The sequence below is a fragment of the Trachypithecus francoisi genome, unplaced genomic scaffold (assembly GCF_009764315.1).
Source record: "Trachypithecus francoisi isolate TF-2019V2 unplaced genomic scaffold, Tfra_2.0 Lachesis_group16, whole genome shotgun sequence".
Lineage (NCBI taxonomy): Eukaryota > Metazoa > Chordata > Mammalia > Primates > Cercopithecidae > Trachypithecus > Trachypithecus francoisi.
Genome location: NW_022681461.1, coordinates 13,754,974 through 13,780,815, shown reverse-complemented (window position 1 = coordinate 13,780,815; position 25,842 = coordinate 13,754,974). Strand labels below are relative to the sequence as shown.

At 38.6% G+C, this 25,842-nt stretch overlaps 1 protein-coding gene across 6 annotated transcripts in view; it reads right to left on the bottom strand.

Moving 5' to 3' along the window:
* KIF27 (kinesin family member 27) overlaps window positions 1-25,842 on the bottom strand; it is a 92,852-nt gene that overhangs the window by 45,267 nt on the left and 21,743 nt on the right. For 5 of the 6 annotated variants that reach the window (XM_033236963.1, XM_033236958.1, XM_033236964.1 and 2 more), the window contains exons 5-10: window positions 20,832-20,975; window positions 11,258-11,464; window positions 9,002-9,171; window positions 8,409-8,512; window positions 6,378-6,533; window positions 3,259-3,464 (exon numbers count right to left, since the gene is read on the bottom strand). In XM_033236963.1, coding sequence (XP_033092854.1) covers window positions 3,259-3,464; window positions 6,378-6,533; window positions 8,409-8,512; window positions 9,002-9,171; window positions 11,258-11,464; window positions 20,832-20,975 — 987 coding nt within the window. The remainder of the gene's footprint in view (window positions 1-3,258; window positions 3,465-6,377; window positions 6,534-8,408; window positions 8,513-9,001; window positions 9,172-11,257; window positions 11,465-20,831; window positions 20,976-25,842) is intronic. The other variant, XM_033236962.1, reaches the window with a different exon arrangement.

Here is a 25,842-nt window from a genome sequence, read left to right as displayed (position 1 = left end):
CAATAAAGTGTTAGCATGGGCAAGTTTTGTTTTAATTAAACTAAGTATCCAAGAGGCACTGCTGCTTAGAGCAGTGCTACTCAAAATGTGATCTGTTGACCAGTGCTAGTTCACATTGTTGTCCATTTTATATCCCTCAGCATACTATTAGATTCAATTGATGTTTTCATGCAAGACTTTTTTGATCAAGAAAGCTGTGCAATGATTGACATTTAGCTCATCGCAGAAGAAGAACAATCTGCAGATGAACTACTTTGGGTACCACTGGCTTGGAGGCCACAGGCCTTTGCCGTTTCCAGTACCTAAATCTGGACACTGGCTTTGCCACTTACAATTGACGGTAATTACAATACTGCAGCAAAAATTGTAATACCAGCATTTTAGTGTCTTTTTCACATAATAAAAATATCAGTGTAAATCCTGAAAGTCTTAAGAGTGAGATACTGTTGCCATTGTCTTTTGCACTTATTCTATAGTTGCTCAAAAGTGCATCTGTCAGCATTAAACTATTAATGCAGCATGTAATGCTCTACATATTCCTAAAGCCATTAAAAATACAGGTTTTTGAAGTCCTTAATTTAAAAATGTTGCTTTAAAAATTGAAACAGCCGGGCGCGGTGGCTCAAGCCTGTAATCCCAGCACTTTGGGAGGCCGAGACGGGCGGATCACGAGGTCAGGAGATCGAGACCATCCTGGCTAACAGTGAAACCCCATCTCTACTAAAAATACAAAAAAACGAGCTGGGCGAGGTGGCGGGCGCCTGTAGTCCCAGCTACTCGGGAGGCTGAGGCAGGAGAATGGCGTAAACCCAGGAGGCGGAGCTTGCAGTGAGCTGAGATCCGGCCACTGCACTCCAGCCCGGGCGACAGAGCGAGACTCCGTCTCAAAAAAAAAAAAAAAAAAAAAAAAAAAAATTGAAACAACTTTTTTATACCAATAAAAATACTAGTATTTCAATATTTTAAAACAGAATGATATGGCTGGGTGCGGTGACTCACACCTGTAATCCCAGCACTTTTGGAGGCCGAGACAGGCAGATCACTTGAGGTCAGGAGTTTGAGACTAGCCTGGCCAACATGGTGAAACCCGTCTCTACTAAAAATACAAAAGTTTGCAGGCATGGTGGCGGATGCCTGTAGTCCCAGCTATTTGAGAGCCTGAGGCAAGAGGATCATTTGAGTCTGGGAGGAGGCAGTTGCAGTGGGCTGAGATACATGCCAGTATGATATGTTAAGAGTACTGAAAACTGGTATTGTTGTCACCACTATGGGACTCTGACTGAGTTATTTTGCCTTTCTAAACCTTTGTTTCCACATTTGTAAAATGACTAAAAATGCCCACTTCAAAGGATTAAATAATGCATATAAACCATTTGGTATGTATAGGCCCTCAACAAATGGTAACTACTGTCCTCCTCATCCTCATTATCCCCATGGGTAGTGCATGGATATGTCAAAGGTACAAAATTTCTAAAATTATGTCTTGTTTCTGTCCTCTGCTGTATCAGATGTTTCTTTTGAGGTAAAGCTCTACACCTTTCATTTCTTTTCCTTATCAGTACTCTTAGCAGAAAAGGATATACAGCAGGAAGCAAAGCATGGAAAGGTGAATTCCAAAGTGGAAATAACTGTTCTGAAGGAAAATGGAAGGTGTGACATAGATAACCACCCTATGTCCTCCTTTAAGCAGTTCAAACATTCAAGTCATATTATTTTAACTTGATGTTGACTTGAGAAGCTATTTAGGTAACAACTTTTAGTGGAAATATCCAGATGTTTGAGGTGGCATTAGAAACCCCAGGAGGGACTTTTCTGGCCTATCACACCAGAATATCCCGGTATATTACAAAATACCAGGCACACCAGAGGTATATTGTAAACACCTATTTTGTTGAAAGCAAATAACTGTGACATAGTTCAGCAATAATAATAATGCTGTGAATCGATTTTTTTTTTTTTTTTTTTTTGAGACGGAGTCTCGCTCTGCCGCCCAGGCTGGAGTGCTGTGGCCAGATCTCAGCTCACTGCAAGCTCCACCTCCCGGGTTCACGCCATTCTCCTGCCTCAGCCTCCCGAGTAGCTGGGACTACAGGCGCCCGCCACCTCGCCCGGCTAATTTTTTTGTATTTTTTAGTAGAGACGGGGTTTCACCGTGTTAGCCAGGATGGTCTCGATCTCCTGACCTCGTGATCCGCCCGTCTCAGCCTCCCAAAGTGCTGGGATTACAGGCTTGAGCCACCGCGCCCGGCGTGAATAGATTTTTTGTTGTTGTTTTTGAGACGGAGTCTCGCTCTGTCGCCCAGGCTGGAGTGCAGTGGCCGGATCTCAGCTCACTGCAAGCTCCGCCTCCCGGGTTGACGCCATTCTCCTGCCTCAGCCTCCCGAGTAGCTGGGACTACAGACACTCGCCACCTCGCCCGGCTAGTTTTTTGTATTTTTTAGTAGAGACGGGGTTTCACCGTGTTAGCCAGGATGGTCTTGATCTCCTGACCTCGTGATTCGCCCGTCTCGGCCTCCCAAAGTGCTGGGATTACAGGCTTGAGCCACCGCGCCCGGCCTGTGAATAGATTAATTACAACTCTACCTATAATGGAAAAATATAAATATAACACGAAAGCAGTAGATCATGAGAGGTAAAGAAATAGAGGAGGCATCCTAGAAAGTTCATTATGATCAGACTAACAAAGCACTGTGACTCTCTCCAAAGCACCTGGAAATGACTTCTTCACACAAAATCTCTATGTGATGGAATATTTCTCACAGAATAGAATGTTTAACTGTAGCTATTTCTAAAGTTAAAGCTAAAACCAGGCATTAGGAAGTTAAGGATGAGTCGCAGTATACAAAGTTATTAACCCTTCTTAAGCCAGTCAGTTATGGTTTCAGAAAACCATATCTCGAAATAGTTCTCATTTGTTGAGTGTCTACAAAGTGTCATATATGTACCAGCTGTTTTATTTGTATTATTTAACCATTATTTAATCCTTTGTCCTTCAGGAAAAAAGCACTATTTTGTAGTTATCTTTATTTCTTACCATGTGGTTTTTTGATATGAAGATTGAAAGAATATACTTCTTGAATGAAGAAATATACTCCCCAGATTGTAAAATATGTAAATCAACCAGCACACTAGAAAAGTTGACACCCAGTTTCTCTTGCTGGTATAAACTGAATCCCACTTCTTTCCTAACTCAGTACAAGAACCCTCAGAAGCAAGAAAGCTTAAATAAGTTTTCTCAATTACATTTTTTAAATTACCTGAACTCTCAGCTTTGCAGCATCCATCTTTTTACGGAACTCTTTCTGTAATTTTACCTTCATTGCAACATCAGAAAGATCTTTGTTTTCCAGCTCCTGTAGCTGCTTTTGTGTTTCAGTTAGTTCGACTTTTGCCTGTTCTGCGTCATGCTCTAGCTTTGTTACTTTCAAAGAATACTGCTTGCTTACAGACTTGGCATCGTTACCTTAACCATAATAATAATTATTATTAGTATAAATTATGTGAAAAGAAGTTAAACATCAAAAACATAAAAATACTCTACTCTAAAATCCAGCCAGGCAGTGATACTATTTAAGGCATAGCATTAAAAACCCAGTTGTCCCCACCAACCCCCATCAAACACATCTTGCCATCAGGCCTCTTAATGATTAATTCCTTAATGATTGTTTCCATCTGCGGCCAGTCTCACTGGTTCAATCTTTGGCGTTTAGTGTGACATATCTGGTCCTCTGAATTTGTAGTTGAGCTTTGCTGGCATCAAACTCAGTTAAGAGGGATATTTGGAGTGACTGTCCTCTTGCTTAGTACACTCCAGCCTCCTGCTACCAATAATCTGTCTCCTTGAATTCCTTTTTTAAATTATTATGAAAAATTTTAAATATAACAAAAGAAATAATAAAATGAATCCCCATCATCCAGATTTAAAAGTTATCAAGATTTTGTCACAGTTGCTTCAAATATGCCTAAAGGAATCCCAGATGTCATTTCATCTAACCTATACATACTTCATTTTGTTACATAGCGCAATCAGCATTCATACAAAATATGGACATAACCAAAAAGTCATTGTCACACTAACAATATTAATACCAATCAGCCCATATTCAGACTTTCCCAATTGCCTCAAAATGTGTTTCACAATTGGTTTATTTTAATCAGGATCTAAACAAGGTCCACAATACATTTGATTGTTACATCTCTTAAGAATCTTTTCATCCAAAGCTGACTCTCCTTTATCACTAACCTCAACTTATTCAAGATTAATTCCTTTTAAATTATTTTCTTATTAATATATAGAACAGAAAAAATAGAATATAGATATTTCTGTATCTCTTTTTATTCTAAGTCCAGCTAGTGACCCTAAAAGCTTGGTTTTGATTTGCTCTGAATAGGCAACTGTCCCTGAACTAGACTGGCAAACTCGTGGCAGTAAAAAATAGGAGTCTAAAGCTCAGGGGATGAATAATCACCAGAGACAGTTAATTATACTACGTATTTATTTAGACAGAGTCTCGCTCTGTCACCCAGGCTAGAGTGCAATGGTGCAATCTTGGCTCACTGCCACCTCCTCCTCCTGGCTTCCAGCAATTCTCCTGCCTCAGTCTCCCAAGTAGCTGGGATTATAGGCACATGCCACCATGCCCAGCTAATTTTTGTATTTTTAGTAGAGACAAAGTTTCACCATATTGGCCAGGCTGGTCTCGAACTCCTGATCTCAAATGATCCGCCCGCCTCGGCCTCCCAAAGTGCTTGGATTACAGGCGTAAGCCACTGCACCCAGCCTATTATACTATTTATATAGCTGGTTATACTGCTATCCAAAAATACTCATCATTTTTTGATAAAAGTTATTTAACTAAATGCATTGTGAACTGCCCTCTGACTCTAATTTACGATTACTTGACTAACTTTAAAATACATACAACTACTATATTTTAACAAATCATTTTGGACTATTCATTAATTGTTCAACACACCAATATTTTATGAACCACTAAAAAAATACAGTGCCAATTACAACATGTTTATTTTTTTGAGACAAGAGTCTTGCTCTGTCACCTAGGCTGGAGTGCAGTGGTGCAATCATGACTCACTGCAGCCTTAACCTCTGAGGCTCAACCAATCCTCCTACCTCAGCCTCCCAAGTAGCTGGGACTACAGGCGTGTGCCACCAAGCCCAGTACGCACCTGTAGTTTTAATAAAACTTTTTTGCAGTGTATTAGAACTGATAAAATATAGTATAGATGTCCTGTTATTACTTACTGCCAACTACTTAGTTGGCAGAAGTAGCTGCTATTCAAGAGAAGTCTTCAGTGAGAGAGCATTAAAGGTATTAAGTTGTTTGTGTTGTTTTTTTGACATTTTTAAAGAAGCATTCTCTGCTTAGCTACTTTCCCAAAGCCTTCTCCTTTCTCATTCCTAGTGACATGTGTACTATGCATCATTCTAGCTCCAGTTACCCAGATGTTTAAATTAGTTTGACCATGCTGCTTCCTCACAGGCAGGATCAAACCCCAGTTGACCCCTCTTAGGAGTATCTAGGAGCTGATCTAGAATCAGGGTACTGCCTGTGGAAGTTGAGGATATTTACCCACTAGAATCAATGACTTTCTTTCAGAAAGGTTATCTTACTATGGATCTCATTAAACAAGCATGTTTTTTAGCCTGGTATACCCAATGTGGTTGCTTTAAATAGAGGATACCAGAGCTTACACAGAGAAGACCCTTTTCTTGCTCATTAGAACCAAGGGCAATTTGGAGCTTTCCTAAAAATACTCAGAGATGGTGACTATCAAAAGTGTCAGTGAGTGCTTACTTTTCAATGCTCTCTCACTGAAGACTTCTCTTGAATAGCAGCTGCTTCTGCCAACTAATAACAACAGGACATCTATACTATATTTTATCAATTCTAATACACTGCAAAAAAAATTTATAAAAACTACTGATGTGTACTGGGCATGGTGGCACACGCCTGTAGTCCCAGCTACTTGGGAGGCTGAGGTAGGAGGATTGATTGAGCCCCAGAGGTCAAGGCTGCAGTGAGTCATGACTGCACCACTGCACTCCAGCCTAGGTGACAGAGCAAGACCCTGTCTCAAAAATATAAACATGTTGTCATTGGCACATTAAGTGCCACAGAATTTCAGCACAATGCAGAGTTCACGCTGGTTAGAACAATTCAGAGGTGAAATCCCAAAAGAACAAAATTCTTTTGATAACTAACCTCCACACATTGGCCTAAAAACTCACCTTCTTACACCAATCCAAGCTAAGTGGATAGATCTGAGCTTCAAAAACTAAAGTAACTGTTACCACATCAGAAGCAATTTTAGAAGTTTTCTTTCTCATATAAGCTGGCTCACAAGATACTATTACCTGTTTTTATTAATTCTTTAATCAGATCTTCCTTCATCTTGATGTTAATCGTAAGTTCTCTCATTTTTTGTTTAGTTTCAGTAAGTATGCGTTCTGAATTCTTTAATTTTTGCAAATTCAATTCTTGACTCTCCTGGAGACAATCAATCTTTAAATCTTACAAAAAAAAAAAACAACGCAGAAATAAAACTAAAACTATCTGCTGGTAAAATATTCAACAGAAGTAGAGTTAAAAAAAGAAAAGCAGACACAAAAGCAATTTAGAGGTGGCAGTGGAAGAGACAAAATAGAAGGGAAGAAAAAAGGGGAAAAAATACACAGTAATTGGGACTCTAGCATTCCAGCTTACAGTAAGAGTTTTTATTTTCTTACAAATTAATATGTATATGTATATATTCTTTCATAATATCCCACAGGTTCAGACACACAGGTTCTCATTGCCTTTAACATGAGTTATTTGAGACAGGTGTAAAATTTCCAGATGGACAGAGGGGTGAATTTGTTTCCTATCAACTTCTACTTTTTTTGTAATTGGAGAATGCAGACTATACCAGGCTACTCAGAGTGTGGTCTAGCACTGTTTGTTACTGCCTGCACCAGAATGTAAATCAACTATGTCACTAAGCACACTGCTTTAGTTCAGGTGACACTTTTTTCATAGCCAGACTTTCTCAAGGAAGAAACTAGTGTAAGCTCATTTACATTCCAACGTAAGTTTTTTTCCTGGTTGCAGAGCAGTAACAAACAGCTCAAGCATGGCTGCTTGAGTAGCATTTACCTTTATTATTTCCACATTTTTATATTTATTTTAGTTATACTTAAACTTTTGGCTAATAAAGCCACATATAGGTTCCTAAAGAGATGCTCTACATTTTCAAAGTGTAGCACTTATGTTATTTATATTCCTGATTCCCTTTTTTGTGGGTCAACCACACATTGACCAAGAGAGATGAGTTAATAAAATCTACTACTACCAGCTGGGCACAGTGGCTCATGCCTGTAATCCCAGCACTTTGGGAGGTCAAGGTGTGCCGATCACAAGGTCAGAAGTTCGAGACCAGCCTGGCCAACAGAGTGAAACCCCATCTCTACTAAAAACACAAAAATTAGCCGGGTGTGGTGGCACACACCTGTAGTCCCAGCTACTTGGGAGGCTGAGGCAGGAGAATCGCTTGAACCTGGGAGGCGGAGGCTGCAGTGAGCCGACACCACACCACTGCACTCCAGCCTGGGTGACGGAGAGAGACTCCATCTAAAAAAAAAAAAGTTGTGAAAACTATAGGTGATTTTTTTTTTTTTTTTGAGGTAGGGTCTTGCTCTGTTGCCTAGACTAGAGTGCAGCGGTGTGATCTCAGCTCACTATAGCCTCGAACTCCTGGGCTCAAGCGATTCTCCCACCTCAGCCTCCCTCCTGAGTAGGTACGCACCACCATGCTCAGCTAATTTTCTGTAGAGAGACAATCTCATTATGTTGCTCAGGCTGGCCTCAAACTCCTGGCCTTAAGCAATTCTCCCGTTTCAGCCTCTCAACGCACTGGGATTACAGGCATGAGCTACTATATGTGGCTCATAAATGTTTTTGATGTTGTTATTGATGCATAAAAATTCTTAGCAGTTGTGTACTAAAACATTACCAGCACCCAGTACACTAACTGGGCTCTAATGCCAAATACATAATTGATGTTAGGCACAAGTCCCAGTGAAGGAGTAGATACCTAGTACAATTACTCATACTGTACTTTAACATCATTAGGAATACAAAGCATATCAATTGAGGTCTGAATATAAAAATCCTTATTCTAAGGGAGTAAGCCTATATCTCTAGCCATAATTAATTGATAGAAAATCTTTTTTATTAAGGAGTAAAAGAGGTAAAACAGAGAACATAAAAGAAGTTCTACCAACCAGAAAAGCATTTGTACCAAGTTCTGGTCTTTGAGAATTCCCGGATGTTTCTTAAACTATCAACTGAGGAAAAAGATAAGTGTCCTATAACCATTAGGTCTACATTATTTAAGAAAATCTATGTACCTTCATTCTCCAAATTTGACTTTTGTGTTTCATCCTGAGTATCATTCAGTTCAACAAGGGAACAAACAGAGTCTGGCTTCTGAATCCATGAACGACTTCTACATCTAAAAAAAAAAAATCAGAAAGTTAACTTATTTGTTAGCGTTTTCTAATCTGCCCTCAAATTAGTTTCCCCAGAAAGTGACAGTAATGTTAAAAAATTATTAATTACATTTAAAAACAGAATGCTACTAATATTGCCTAAAATAAAAGGATGCCCCCCACCACCCATGTTGAATCAGTAGAAAAGTCATGTTTGTTGCCACTGTGGCAGCAGAATAAGGAAATCCAAAAAAAAAAAAAAATTCCCTCTGAAAATTATAATCTAATTACTATAACAGCTCTAAAAGCAAAATTATTTTTCAGTTATAAGACTGATGACTTGTGTTCAAATACTATTTTCATAACACATTAGATGATAGTACATTTAGCAAAAGTTACCTACTCTTATATTAAACATAAAAGATATACTCCAATGGAAAAAACCTACACTTCTATATTTATTGCAGCATATAACTCTAAATATTTATTAAATCAGTGTATATTTAACATACCTAGTTCCAGATTTCTCTTGGCCTTCCGATTCTTCATCATCACTGTTATCAGAAAATTGGCAGTGGAGGACCTCATCTTGTTCTTCTATGTGATCCAACAATATCCGACTTCGTGTTCGAAACCCAGCAAATATTCGATCCAGAGAGTACACAGGTGGACCTGTGTGGACCTTCCAAGTGATTCCCCCACCCAACAACAAAAAAAGTGATATTTTAAAAGTCTAATTTTATCCTATTATTCTCAATGCTGTTAAAGGAGTTATTAGATTGGCACTCTTAAAATAGCCAATCACTGGAAAATGCTCCCCTCAAACAAAGGTCAAAATTAATTTAATGATACTTTGTGCCTCACAGACAAATACTTCTTTCAGAGTATACACAACTCCTTCTCTTCTGGACAACTCTTCTGTCTTCACTTATGGAAAATAGTATTCAAAAATGAAACGAAAAGCACGCATGGAAAACATTCCAGCTCTTAAACACAGCACAGACACACCCCAACAAATGTGCCCGCTTCCCATCTTCCCAGTTCAGAACACCTGGAGAACTGTGGTGCTCCAATCCAAATCCCACCACAGGAAGAAACCCAGAGCCATCTCCACTCCCTCTGCCAGGGCAGTATTCCTAATTTGAATACCACAATGTATATATACTTATTCTTTATATATGGTGGTTAGGTATAGCTGAATTAAGGCTCTAGGAAAAATATTTAATATATGTCATATGACAAATAAAATTGTATGGCTAGCCTGGGAATTTTCTATAGTATAACATTCTTCTATTGGAAATGCACTTTAAATACTCAAAAAAAACAATGACCTTGGAAAACAACAACAATAAATTAGAGATTGCCTTTATACCTTTGTTCTGGTTTCTATTACAAAATATTTCCTTTTCATCACCTCTGTAACCAAACCTCGAGATGACTTCTCACAAAAGGCAATAAAATCTTAGAGGAGACAGTCCATGTATCAATATAAATTATTATAAGCCATTAAAATTGTAACATATAGTGGAATATGAGTATCACACGGTGTTTAGGATTCAATCACTTGACAATAAGCCCCCGTCACGTATTCTCTCCTAAAAAATCCTACCTGATTCTGAAAATCATCTTATATCTGATTTTTGTGCTTCTGCTGTCAGTCACCTAATTAGATCATCTGTCATATCGGCATCATGATAGACAGGGGTAAAGTTTTTCAGGTGGCCTCCCAATGGGAAATGAGGGAGAGGAATTATTTAAGGAAGAACCAACTCAACAAGTATTGATCTAATGAGTACAACATACTAGACATGGCTATTTTATCCCATAACTGGCAGGCATCTCGTTTTCTCTTCTGAGAGTGTGGGAATTATTTAAGGAGCAAATAATAAAACCTTTTGTTCAGAGTCAAACTTCATTCTCTGGGATTGTAATTTCCTTTTAAAATTTCTTTTTACAAAGAAAACCAAATGTCCAGAGCTATTATAGTATTCATACCACCCAAGGCTGCTATTATAGTATTCATACCACCCAAGGCTGCTATTATAGTATTCATACCACCCAAGGTTGCCTGATGCAAAGTCCATGGCACTGCTCATATATCACTTGCCTTTCATTTCTTATCCCTCTGACTGTAACAACCAGAAGGATCTCACGTAAACAAATCATTTCCCTTCATAAAATGAGGAAATAGAAAGCAGAATTCATGAACCTGCTAAACCAAAACTCATGAATCTGCTAATTAAGTCTTTTCCATAATAGAGACTCCTTAATTCTTAAAACTGTGTGTATATATTTACCAACCACACAAACTAAAATTCATATTGATATTTATACTGTCTTGATTTTGTCTACTTGGTAAGACTAAATAACATATAAATATTATTTCAAAAATAATGACAGACCAAATAAGTTGAAATAAATACCCTCTAACATCTCAACTTTGTGTGGTTAAAGGAAGAAATAAATTCATGTAGATATTAAACTTGGTCATGTCTGAAGATATCATGGCAAAGGATACCTTTTTCGCATTGATGAGGTATAGACATTATCTCCATCCAACTATTCCCTCCAAATGTAACTATGTATTCTCTTGTTTATTAGTTTCTTTTATTAGAAAGAAGTATGCTTAAGAGAAAAAGAAAGTATATACAAAATTCCATAAAACCTAACAAAAAAAAATCTGCTGAGACTGTACAAATACACTGTGATATTATAGCTAAAATTTTTTTAATCTCAAAATAAGAAAAAGATTAATGTTTGGACTTTACCTTCCTGGAATCTTGTCTTGATGGTATATAAATATAATGCCCCAAACGAGTATCAAATGGTACAGTATATGGTCTCTTTTCAGGGATCCTGGCATCTGGCCCATCTCCACAATTTTCTTTAGCTGAAGAAGTCACTGACAGGTTAAGTTTTGTCAGTTCTTCACTCAGTTGATCCACAAGAAGTTGTTGTTCTATTATTTTTTCATTCTTTGTAAAAAAGAGATGAAAATATTTAAAATACAGCACTTCAGTACATTGAGATTATGATTAAAAATGAATTTTACATTGACCAAAATCACAACTATTTTAATAATACAGTCAATTCTCATTTATCCAGAGACTAGCCTTCTGGCGTTCACAAGTAATTGTGGTAAAACCTTTTTAATAGTAAGGAGCAACAAACACAGCCAAACAAGTTAAATACTCAAAGATAACTCCCCATCCACTGTGACTGGTTGCTTTGCTAACCTGAAGCACTTTGATTAGCTATCTTTATTAAAGCATGGACTTTCTAAGTGAAATCCAAGAAGTAGAAAGAAACAAAAAAGTTGAAAAAGTGGAGAAAGAATTGTAGACAGTAGAGTTTGCAGCAAAGGAGGCAGAAGGAGGTAACAAGAGCAGGAAGTGAAAGCCTCAGTGAAAAAGGAAGCCAAAAGCACAAAGATAGAAGATAGCCAACTGACAGTCCTGAGAGGAAGAAGAAATTGGAAATCAAAGGCAGAACAAATTGTATATCACGAATGTGTGTGTGTGTGTTTGTGTGTGTATGTGGTTTAGTTTTGTGTATCCTCTAAAGAAAATTTTTGAAGTGTATCAAATCCAGAAAGCTCTAATGTCAATCTTTGTTTTACAAGCACAAATTTATGTAAATAAGAAACAGTCATTCATCTTAATACTTCACATGCACTACAATATTTAAATAGAAAAAAAACCCTTACATTTTCATTGTATAAATGCTAATAAAAATGCAACCTTACTTAAAAATCATATATTCAGATAATTAAAATATACAACATCAATGGCATACAAATTGGAAAGGATTCAATGGAGTTATTACATTGTCTGGGAAAAGGATAAAAGTACCAATTAATATTGGAGTGCACGGTATACTCTCTAGGATAACCACTAAAAAAAGAGTAAAACTATAACTTCTAAGTTAGTGGAGAAAACAACAGAAAAGGAAAAAATAACCAATGATTCAAAAGAGGGAAAAAGGGCCGGGCGCGGTGGCTCAAGCCTGTAATCCCAGCACTTTGGGAGGCCGAGACAGGTGGATCACGAGGTCAGGAGATGGAGACCATCCTGGCTAACACGGTGAAACCCCGTCTCTACTAAAAAATACAAAAAAACTAGCCGGGCGAGGTGGCGGGCGCCTGTAGTCCCAGCTACTCGGGAGGCTGAGGCAGGAGAATGGCGTGAACCTGGGAGGCGGAGCTTGCAGTGAGCTGAGATCCGGCCACTGCACTCCAGCCTGGGCGACAGAGCGAGACTCCGCCTCAAAAAAAAAAAAAAAAAAAAAAAAAGAGGGAAAAAGGAACACAGAGGAGGAAGGATAAATAAAAGGCACAATGGTGGATTTTTACCAAAACAGTAATTATGTTAAATTAATAAATGAATTAAATAATGAAATTAAAAGATAAAGATTATCAGAAAGGATTTTAAAATTATCTAACCATATGGTGCTTACAAGAAACATACCTAAAATAGACACAGAAAGATTAAAAATAAGATAGAAAAAGAGATACCATGTAAATACTAATCAAAAGAAAGCTGGTGTAGCTGTAGTAATGTCAAGGTAGACTTTAAGGCAAAACTCATTAGAAGAGATAAGAAGAGGTAAAAAGGATTAAAAGAGCAATTCACCAGGATGGTATAACAATTCTACATTTGTATGCACTTAATAACACAGCTTCAATATTTATAATGCAAAGACTATCAGCACTTCATGAAGAAATAAGACAAATCCAAAATTATAGTAGGGCTGGGCACAGTGGCTCACACCTGTAATCCCAGCATGTTGGGAGGCCAAGGCCAGTAGATCACTTGAGCCCAAGAGTTTGAGAGCAGCCTGGATGACATGGCGAAGAACCCCTTCTCTACAAAGAATACAAAAATTAGCAGGGCATTGTGGTATGCACCTGTGGTCCCAGCTACTCAGGAGGCTGAAGTGGGAGGATTGCTTGAGCTCAGGAGGTTGCGGCTGCAGTGACTCATGATCGCGCCACTGTGCCCCAGCCTGGGTGACAGAGTGGAGATCTGTCATAGTGGGAGATTTGAACATCACTTTATAAATTACTGATAAAACAAAAAGCCTTCAAAGGTGAGTACAAAACGTAGATTTGAATAATAGGATTAATAGTACCCAATGATTGCAGAATGCATATACTTCTCAAGTACCTCTGTAACATTTAGAAAAATTTGCCTTATTCTGAGCCAAAAAGCGAGTTTCAATACATTCAAAGGACTGAAATCAGAGATAGTATGTTATCTGATCACAATGCAATAAAAATTGATAAAACAAAAATAAATCCTCTATGTCCTATAAATAAAATAACTATGTTATTCACAAGTCAAAAAAAAAAGTCACAATGAAAATTAGAAAACATTTTGAGCTCAATGTGGAGGGCAAGTCAAGATGAACTTAGAAATATATAATGTTAGGCCAGGCGCGGTGACTCAAGCCTGTAATCCCAGCACTTTGGGAGGCTGAGATGGGCGGATCACGAGGTCAGGAGATTGAGATCATCCTGGCTAACACGGTGAAACCCTGTCTCTACTAAAAAACACAAAAATTAGCTGGGCGCGGTGGCGGGCACCTGTTAGTCCCAGCTACTCGGGAGGCTGAGGCAGGAGAATGGCGTAAACCCGGGAGGTGGAGCTTGCAGTGAGCTGAGATCTGGCCACTGCACTCCAGCCTGGGTGACAGAGCGAGACTCCGTCTCAAAAAAAAAAAAAAACAAAAACAAACAAAAAAAGAAATATATAATGTTAAATGCATATGTCAAAGAAGAGAAGCTAAAAATTAATATACTAAATATTCATCCAAAGATGTTAAAAAGATAGCAGAAGGTTACCCCAAAAGTAGAAGGAATTAAATAATAAAGGGCAGAAATTAGTGAAATAGTGAACAAACTAATGAAATAATGAACAAACATACACTAGTGAGGATTAACAAAGCCAAAAATTGTCTCTTGAAGAGACTAATGAATTGGTAATTTTACTAGTGAAACTGCAAGAAAAAAAAGTGAGAGAAAGCACAAATAATCAGGAATGAAAAAGGGGACATGTGACTACACAGCTAAAGATATTAACAAATAAAAGACTATCATAAACAAACTTATGCCAATACATTCGAAAATTAGATACAATGGTCAAATTCCTAGAAAAATAAACCTTATCAAAACTGGAGGAAAAGAAAATACTAATATGATTTAATTCATAAAACATACCCCCAAAGAAAATTTCAAGTCCCAAATGCTTCACAGGCTAATCCAACCAAACATTTAAGAAAGAAATAATACCAATTTTTCACACACCCTTCCAGGTATAGGGGGACATTAAATAATCCATATTATGAGGCCAGCATAACTTGTTATAATACCTGACAAGAATATTATGAAAAAGAAAAATATAGGACAAGCTCACTGACAAATATAAACATCACACTAGCAAATAAAATCTAGGTCAATCATGCAGAAGAGTTTACATAGCAGACCCGACTGCTATCTTTTAGAAGACCTGCTATGAGGTTGTCAGATGTCTGAGAACTTGGATTTTGGGAGTGTTCCTAAACGCTCTGGTAATACTGACTCACTGTACTCAACTATTTGCACAATTAATGTGGTTTATGCTGCACCCCTGCTTTCCTTCAGGTAATCTGGGACTTTGGTTCATGCTAGGCAAAGGGTGCCTTCACGACCCACCCATCCTCAATATAACCCATAGGCACCAAGTCTACTTAGTTTCCCTGGCAGATAACATTTTATAGGTGTTGTCACCACTCATTGCTGGGCAATTAAGCACATCCTCAGTGACTCTGCTGAGAGACAAGTCTTGGAAGCTTGTGCCTGGTTTCCTCCAGACTTTGTTCCATGTGTCTTTTTTCTTTGCTGATCTTGCTCTGCATCTTTTCACTGTAATAAGTCCTAGCCAGGAGAATGAATATATATTGAGTTCTCCTAGTATGTCATCCAATGTGAGGGTGGTTTTGGGGAATCTCCAATACAATAGTACATCACAACATCAACAACAAAAGGGTTTATTCCAGGAATAAAAGATTGGTTAAAAATCAGATCAATCAGTGTAATTCACCATATTAGCAGAATAAGGAAGAAAAATCATATGATAAAGAAAAATCATTTGATAAAAATCAATATCCATTCATAATAAAAATTCTCAGTAATTTCCTTAGTTTGGGAAACGGTAAATTAAAAATACCTATAGAAAATATAATACTTCAGAGTGAAAGTTTGAGCTTTTCCTCTATCATTGGAAACAAGACAAGGATGCCTTTTTTTTTTTGAGACAGTCTTGCTCTGTCGCCCAGGCTAGGGTGCAGTGGCACAATCTCAGCTCACTGCAAGCTCCGCCTCCTGGGTTCACGCCATTCTCCTGCCTCAGCCTCCCGAGCAGCTGGGACTACAGGTGCCTGCCACCATGACCGGCTAATTTTATTTGTATTTTTTAGTAGAGATGGGTTTTCACCCTGTTAGCCAGGAAGCCTCGATCTCCTGACTTCATGATCTGCCCGCCTCAGCCTCCCAAAGTGCTGGGATTACAGGCGTGAGCCACAGGGCCCAGCCAAGACAAGGATGCCTTCTATCACCACTTGTATTCAACACTGCATTGGAGATCCCAGCAAATACAAGAAGGTATTTTTATAACAACTTTATTGAGACAAAATTCATATACTATAGAAACCAACTATTTAAAGTATACAATATAGAAGATATAGAAGAAGAAAAAGATATAGAAGGTAAAAGGATTATAAAGGAAGAAATGAAACTTTTATTATTTGCAGATGACATAATTATAAATGAAAATCCAAAAGAATTTACAGATTTAGGATTAAAAAGTGAGTATAGGCCAGGTGCGGTGGCTAACGCCTATAATCCCAGCACTTTGGGAGGCCAAGGTAGTTAGATCATTTGAGGTCAGGAGTTCGAGACCAGACTGACTGACATGGTTGAAACCCTGTCTCTACTAAAAATACAAAAAAAATTAGCCAGGCATGGTGGTGCATGCCTGTAATCCCAGCTACTCAGGAGGCTGAGGCAGGAGAAGCACTTGAACCCAGGAGGCAGAGGTTGCAGTGAGCCGAGATCATGCCACTGCACTCCAGCCTGGGCGACAGAGTAAAATTCTGTCTCAAAAAAAAAAAAAAAAGCAAGTTTATAGCCAGGCATCGTGGCAGGTGCCTGTAATCCCAGCTACGCAGGAAACTGAAGCAGGAGAATCGCTTGAGTCCGGGAGGCAGAGGTTGTAGTGAGCGGAGACCGTGCCACTGCACCCCATCCTGGGTGACACAGTGAGACTCCGTCTCAAAAAAAAAAAAAAAAAAAAAGAAATTACTTCCAAAATGTTTGGATCCTTTCCATTTATCTTGGGAATTTTGAAGGTTCCCCACCTGATGGTAACTGTAGGCACTCCTGATCAAAAACTGAGTTTAGTCAGGTTGCTGGATATATAAGGTATTAATATCTAAAAATTAGTACAGTTCCACATACCAACAATTAGGGAATTTGAAAAATAAAATTTTTTAAAGATTCTATTTATAGTGACAGAAAAAAAATCAAGTACCTACAAAGAAATCTATAAATTATTTGCAATATTTCTGCACAAAAAAATGTAGGCCATTACTGAGAAAAACCAAAGGAAATCTAAGTAAACAGAGAACTATACCATGCTTATGGATTAGGAGACTCAATCAAAACATGTTCATTAACTCTAAACAGATATATAAATGTAATTCAATGTTAATTAGTTAATTAATGTTAACCAACATGATTGAATCTTTCTGTAATGTATACATACATCGAAACATTACACTGTATCCCAGAAACATACAAAATTATTATTTGACCATGAAAAATAAATAAATGAAAATAGCATACTAAGTGAAAGAAGTCACACACAAAGGCCACTTACTGTATGATTCCAGTTATATGAAATGTTTAGAATAGGCAAATCCATAGAAGTAGAAAGTAAAGTGGTTTTTGCCAGGGGCTGAAGAAAGGAGGAAAATGAGGAGTGACTGCTAATAGATACAATATTTTCATTTTGGGTGATAAAAATATTCTAAAATTTGACAGTGTGATGGTTAGACAACTCTGTAAATACATTTAAAAATCACTGAATTGTATATTTGAAGGGCTGAATTCTATAGTATGTGAATTATATCTCAATAGTTATTTAAAAAATTTAAAAATTCAAATAATTTTTTTTTTTTTTTTTTTTTTTTTTGAGACGGAGTCTCGCTCTGTCGCCCAGCCTGGAGTGCAGTGGCCGGATCTCAGCTCACTGCAAGCTCCGCCTTCTGGGTTCACGCCATTCTCCTGCCTCAGCCTCCCGAGTAGCTGGGACTACAGGCACCCACCACCACGCCCAGCTAGTTTTTTGTATTTTTTTTTTTAGTAGAGACAGGGTTTCACCGTGTTAGCCAGGATGGTCTCGATCTCCTGACCTCGTGATCCGCCCGTCTCGGCCTCCCAAAGTGCTGGGATTACAGGCTTGAGCCACCGCACCCGGCCTCAAATAAAATTTATATGGAACAACCAAGACATCTGGGGAGTGGGGAGGGAAGGAGAACAGCAGAAGGCCTTGATCTACAAAATATCTAGACTTATTATAAACCTACAATAAATAAGAAATGTGATCTTGGCTCAAGGATATACAAATCAACCAACAGAATAGAAGGCCGAGAAATAGACAAGAGATTCATGCACAAATAGACCATGATTTATGATAAAGATAGCACTCAAAACAGTTGCGAAAAGATGGTTTCCAATAAATGATGCTAAGACAAATGAGTATCTATATGTTTAAAAAATGAAATTTGATCTTTACTTTATTCCACACGCAGAAATCAATTCCTGGAGGACTATACAGCTAAATGTGGAAGGCAAAACAATAAAGCTTCTGGAAGATAATACAGAAAGTATCCTCAGAGGAGACAATTGGGGAAAGGAAAAACTTATTAAATAGAGAACAAATATCATTAAGCATAAAGAAAAAGATTGATGAATTTGATTACAACAAGAACTCTTCGGCCGGGCACAGTGGCTCAAGCCTGTAATCCCAGCACTTTGGGAGGCCTAGACGGGCGGATCACGAGGTCAGGAGATCAAGACCATCCTGGCTAACACTGTGAAACCCTGTCTCTACTAAAAAATACAAAAAACTAGCCGGGCGAGGTGGCGGGTGCCTGTAGTCCCAGCTACTCGGGAGGCTGAGGCAGGAGAATGGCGTCAACCTGGGAGGCAGAGCTTGCAGTGAGCTGAGATCCCGCCACTGCACTCCAGCCCCGGCAACAGAGCGAGACTCCGTCTCAAAAAAAAAAAAAAAAAAAAAAGAACTCTTCATCAAGATACCACTGAGAGTAAAAGGCAAGTCACAGAAAAATTATTTGCAATCATATAAGTGACAAAGCACCCATACCCAGAATATACAACAAACTTCTACAAATTAATCTAGAAGACAGGTAACTCAGTAGAAAAACAAGCAAGAGACTTGAATGAGTACTTCACAAAAGAGGATATCCAAATAGCCAAAAATATATGAATAAAATGCTCAACCTCACTAGTCATCAGGGAAATGCAAACTAAACCACAATAAAATACTACATACCTACCAGATTGGCTGAGATTTAAAAATTAATAACAAATGTTGAGAAGCATATGGAACAGTGGGAATGCTCACATAGTGCTGGGTGGGAGTGTAAAATGGAAAACAATCTGGTATTACCTACAAAAGTGAAGATATACCTACCCTATGGCCTAGCAATTCAACTCCTAGGCACAAATCTCAAATAAATGTATGTGCATGTGCATTGAGAGACACTGAAAATTCACAAGAAAATTTCACAGAAAACCACAAATGTCCATCAAACAGTAGAACAGAAAATAAATTGTGGTACAGTCATACAATAAAATCCTATGTAGCTATAAAACTAAACAAACCACAGCCACACATTACAGATAAAATATTAGAATTTACAGAAAAAATATTACAATTAAAAAGTGGATGAATTATAATAATGTTCAACAAAGCAGCCAGATACTGAATATGCTATACTGAATAAATTAATAAAAATTCCAAAACCTAAACTGGAGTGTTGAAGGATATATATTTAGATAGTAAAACCGTAAGAAAAGCAAAGAAATGATTACCATGCAAGTCAAGAGTGGTTCCCTTTGAGGAAGAGGCACTAAGAATTTTGAGACGCTGGCAGTTAGCAATTTCTTGACCTGGTGGTGGTTACCCAGCTGTTCTCTTTGTGATAAATCACTGATTAATACGTATTGTTTTGTATATACTTTAGTTTTATGTTTTTAAATTATTATACAATTAGGGCCAGGCATGGTGGCTCATGCCTGCAATCAATCTCAGCACTTGGGAAGCTGAGGTGGTACGATCACTGAGCCCAGGAGTTCGAGACCAGCTTGAGCAACACAGTGAGACCCCATCTCCACAAAAAAAACAGAAAATTAGCTGGGCATGGTGGCATGCACCTGTAGTTGCAGCTACTCAGGAGGCTGAGGCGGGAGGATCACTTCAGCCCGGAAGGTCGAGGCTGCAGTGAGCTGTGATTGTGCCAGTGCACACCAGCCTGAGCAACAGAATGAGATCCTGTCTCAAAACAATAACAACAACAAACAACAACAAAATACAATTAGAAGGGTTAAATAAGAAAACAAAAATCAAACAACATGAAAATCAAAATCTGATGTGTGCTGGATTAGATTATTTCTCTGGGCATTAGTTATTCCCTGATAGGAATAACTGATGATAGGAAACTAAAGGCTTTAAATGATATTAACTATTTGGGGTGATGGGAGAAGTCACAGCCAGGGAGTACAATATTTAGAGGCATGCTGTGTTATACTGTAGACATATCCATGTTAGTATAATAGGAAAGTTAAGATAGAAAATTTGAAAGATGTTTAACCAAAGTTAAAAAGCAAATCACTCACGAGGTATAAGAGGATAATTTAATACATTTCAAAGTTTAAATTACGTATTTACCTTCCAACTCCTAACAATATTGCATTTCCTAATACCTTGGCAAACAACAGGAAGGAAAAGTATGGAAAAAATAACCATGATATGATTTATAAATTAATTTCCTGGGTATTATCTTTATATTTCTAAAACCAAAGTCAAGCTAACAATAAAAATGTTTCCATTTAAGCAGATTTAAGGGAAAAACTAATAATTCTTTCAGGTGCCTATGTTCAGAACTCTTCAAATGAACATCCTCTTTTTAAGTTCCCATTTATCATTTAAAATGCTATTGTGTTTAGTTAGATACTATTTCAAGAAAATCTACAGAGTTAGATGCATTAAGAAACTCTACCTGCAATCTATTCACTTTTTGTGCTTCTTTCAAAGATACAGCATGCCCTTTGTTTTCCTGTACCATCATCTGCACCTGATTCTTCAGTTCCTTCACCTCCAGTTCCTTCTGATTAAATACTACTTCATCAGCAGCAAGCGCACACTAGTGGGGAAAGAAGGCACAAGTGACATTCACCACTGAAAATAACCAAGAAACCTCATATGATAACACAAAATGGTGATCAGATTATAGCTTGATGATGTCTCATGAATTTTTTTTTTTCATTTTCAACTTTTTCTGATTTCTTTCTAAGGAAGGCAGAGTTGAGAGAACCTATCATTGCTATAACATAGGAATTCATTACCATGAAGACAGAAGATTTTCCTGATTTTTCCTTCCTGTATATAAAAACTAGTTGTTTTGGTTCTAGAGTACCTTCACTAAGATTTTTACAAGTTTGCTAGAACTACTACGAGATTTTAATGTGGATCACTCAAAGAGCTCACATTTTCCAAACTGGCATATAGGGTTATAAGAATACATTTGGGCATTTGAATGAAGCAGATTTGCTGATTTTGTACACTTTCATCATGAAGAGATATATTCTGAAGATGTCAAAAAATGATTAAACAGTTTTACTTCTTGGTTTCTAGTAAATTTGCCTATTTTTAAGAACACTTGGGATATGTAAACAATAAAGTAGTTTTTAAATTAAATAAACAGAAAAGTATTTGTCAAGAGCCTCATTCCACATGTTGGCTTGGCATTTTAAAAATCTCACTAAATAAGATGTTGGCATGGATGCGGTGATCAGGGAACACTTCTGCACTGCTAGTGGGAATGTAAACTAGTACAGCCACTATGAAAGACAGTGTGGAGATTCCTTGAAGAACTAAAAGAAGAACTACCATTTGGTCCAGCAATCCCACTACTGGGTATCTACCCAGAAGAACAGAAGTCATTATACAAAAAAGATACTTGTACACGCATGTTTATAGCAGCACCATTTGCAATTGCAAAATTGTGGAACCAACCCAAATGCCCATCAATCAATGAATGGATAAAGAAACTGTGATATATGTATGTATCTGAGAGTAAAAGGCAAGCCACAGAAAAATTATTTGCAATCATATAAGTGACAAAGCACTCATACCCAGAATATACAACAAACTTCTACAAATTAATCTAGAAGGCAGGTAACTCAATAGAAAAACAAGCAAGAGACTTGAATGAGTACTTCACAAAGGAGGATATCCAAATAGCCAAAAATATATGAAAAAAATGCTCAACCTCACTAGTCATTAGGGAAATGCAAACTAAAGCCACAATAAAATGTGGCTTTCCTGGCAACAACAGCGAAACTCTGTCTCAAAAAAAAAAAAAAAAAGAGCATTTATCTGTTCAATGTATTTGTGTTCATGTATTTTTTCTGTGTTCAAAACTTGGAATAAAAAGGGCAATAAAGTCCCTTAAGAGATACTTTAAGAGATACTTATGAGCAGGTAGAATGTTCCAAACATTGACTTATGGTGAAAAATCAAGGTTGCAACACTATCTGGCAGCTTCTAAAAATAAGATGGTAACTTCAAAATGACACTTATCTTCCCTAGCAACAATCCAGCTGTTACTCCATCTGCAAGACGGCCCACGATCTTACCTCGGCTAAGAAGTTTTAAAATATGTACTGACCTGCTTGCCTGATAGGCTCAAGGACAACAGGGATTGAGAAAAGGATATCCTTGCTTGTCGCACAGACCTGCTGCTCACCTTACCCAGCAATCCCCCTAAGCAGCCGAGTCTACCAAGCTGCCTTCACAGTAACCCCTGGGATGTAACCCTACCTACAACTACTGAGTCCAATCCCTTAGCTACCACTGATGTATATCCTAGGTACAGGCAGATGAAAAATAAATGAGAGGTATATATAGTAATGAGCTAACATACATTGAGTCTTAGAACAGGCCAGGCATCCTCATTGCTTTATGGGAACAAATGCTTTAATATTCGCACAACCCTATAAAGTGGGTATTACTGTTTCCATTTTACAGATGGGGAAACTGAAGCACAAAGGTCAACTATTTGCCCCAGGTCATACAGCTAGTAAGCAAAGGAGGCAGGATTCAAACTTAGGGAGTTTGGTATCCATATTCTTAACCAGTATGTTATTCTGCCTGTCATAGAAGAACAGAAAAGAAAGTTTTAAAAATGATTTTCTAGTCAGGTGCAGTGGCACACACCTGTAGTCCCAAGATACTCATGAGGCTGAGGTGAAAAGCTATGTCCCGAGTAGCTGGGACTACAGATGCATGCCACCACACCCAGCTAATTTTTCTTTTTTTAAAAAATTTTTGTAAAGATAGGGTCTCACTCTGTTGCCCAAGCTGGTCTCGAATTGCTGGGCTCATACGATCCACCCACTTTGGCTTTCCAAAGTGCTGGGAATACAGGTGTAAGCCACCATGGTGGCCAAAACAATTTTTTAAAGAGATATATGCCGGGCACAGTACCTCATGCCTGTATCCCAGGACTTTGGGAAGCAGAGGCAGGCAGATAACTTGAGGTTAGGAGTTTGAGACCAGCCTGGCCAACATGGTGAAACACCGTCTCTACTAAAAATACAAAATATAGCCAGGCATGGTGGCAGTGCTTGTAATCCCAGCTGCTCAGGAGGCTGAGGCAGGAGAATCCCTTGAACCCGGGAGGCGGAAGTTGGGCTACATGGCAAGATCCTGTCTCTACAAAAAATACAAAAATTAGCCTTGTGGCCGAGCGTGGTAGCTCACGCCTGTAATCCCAGCACTTTGGGAGGCCAAGGCAGGCAGATCACCTGAGGTCGGGAGTTCGAGACCAGCGCGGCTAACATGGAGAAACCCCGTATCTACTAAAAATACAAAAAATTAGCCTGGCATGGTGGCGCATGCCTGTAATTCCAGTGACTCGGGAAGCTGAGGCAGGAGAATCGCTTGAACCCAGGAGGCAGAGGTTGAGGTAAGCTGAGATCACGCCCTTGCACTCCAACCTGGGCAACAAGAACAAAACTCTGTCTCGAAAAAAAAAAAAAAAAAATAGCCTTGCATGGTGGCCTGTGCTCCCAGCTACTCGGGAGGCTGAGGTGGAAGGACTGCTTGAGCCCTGGACGTCAAGGCTGCAGTGAGCCATGATCATGTCACTGCACTCCAACCTCAGTGACACAGGGAGACCCTGTCTCCAAAAAAAAAAAGAAAGAAAAAGAAACCCATTTGCTTTTTGCAATCTACTATTTCCCAAAATAATCTGATCATGGTACTTTTTTCAACAAAACTATTAATATCTTTAGGATGTAATAATCTAGAGAATATAATCGAGGGCAAACTTAAATTTATTTTCCAACACGTGGAAAGAGGAACTTACTACCTTCCCTACCCCCAAGCAATCGGTTTGATGGGCTTCCAGTTTCAGCCACCTTAGAAGCATGACAGAAAAGTGCTTCCTATTACCAACTCCTATATATGTCCCAACATTCAAGCTTCCAATTACCAGTACTTCCTGTTCCACCAGTTTCTTATACTAATGAGGAAGGGCCTACTCTACCTAGGCAGAATTATTACGTTTCAGAAAAAAAAAAAAATTAAAAAAAAAAAGATTTAAAAAGTATTACATGTTTCTATGTTATTATTTATTTATTCATTTATTTTTAGAGACAGGGTCTCACTCTGCCCCCAGGCTGGAGTGCAGTGGTGCAATCACAGCTCACTGCAGCCTTGAACTCCTGGGCTCAAGTAATCCTCCCACCTAAGTCTCCCGAGTAGGTGGGACCACAGGCATGTGCCACCATGTCTGACTAGTTTTTTCATTTTTTGTAGAGACAGGGGTCTCATTTTGTTTCCCAGACTAGTCTCAAACTCCTGGGCTCATAACGACCCTCCAGCCTCAGTCTCCCAAAGTGCTGTGATTACCGGCATGAGCCACTGTGCTGACTGAGACTAGGACATTAATGTAACAAGAGAGTTTCAAATCTCGTATTTCAAGTAACGAGAAATTTCCGCTTGTTGAGTTTGGTGTAATAGGACAGAACATCCACAATTATCTGAAAACTCAGTGAAATACTCCTCCTGGCCGGGCGCGGTGGCTCACGCTTGTAATCCCAGCACTTTGGGAGGCCGAAGTGGGCGGATCACGAGGTCAGGAGATCGAAACCACGGTGAAACCCCGTCTCTACTAAAAATACAAAAAATTAGCCGGGCGCTGTGGCGGGCGCCTGTAGTCCCAGCTACTCAGGAGGCTAAGGCAGGAGAATGGCGTGAACCCGGGAGGCGGAGCTTGCAGTGAGGGGAGGTCGAGATTGCGCCACTGCACTCCAGCCTGGGCTACAGAACCAGACTCTGTCTCAAAACAACAACAACAACAACAACAACAACAACAACAATAAAAACTCCTCCCTTCAAACTATACAACTATGAGGCTGAATTTTCTTCACAAACTTCAACCAAAACAACATATTGCAACAAACTGAATACTGAAGCAGATACGAAAATCCAACTGTCTGTTATTAGACCAGATGTTAAAGACATTTGCAAAAATGTAAAGGAATTCTACTCTTATTAAAATTTTTGTGTGTGTTGGCTGGGTACAGTGGCTCACACCTGTAATTCCAGCACTCTGGTAGGCCAAGGCGGGCAGATCATGAGGTCAAGAGATGGAGACCATCCTGGCCAACATGGTGAAACCTCGTCTCTACTAAAAATACAAAAATTAGCTGGGCATGGTGGCGTGCGCCTGTAGTCCTGGCTACTTGGGTGGCTGAGGCAGGAGAATCGCTTCAACCTGGGAGGCAGAGGCTGCAGTGCGCCGACATCATGCCATTGCACTCCAGCCTGGTGAGAGAGCAAGATTCCATCTCAAAAAAAAAAAATTGTATTAGAAAATATTTTTCATTAAAAGTGCTCTATTAACATGTAATTGAGTTACCATTAGTTTTGAATGAATAAATAGCTTAGATTTTTTCCAGTTTTAATTCTAACACAGTAAATATCAATAGATATAACCCATA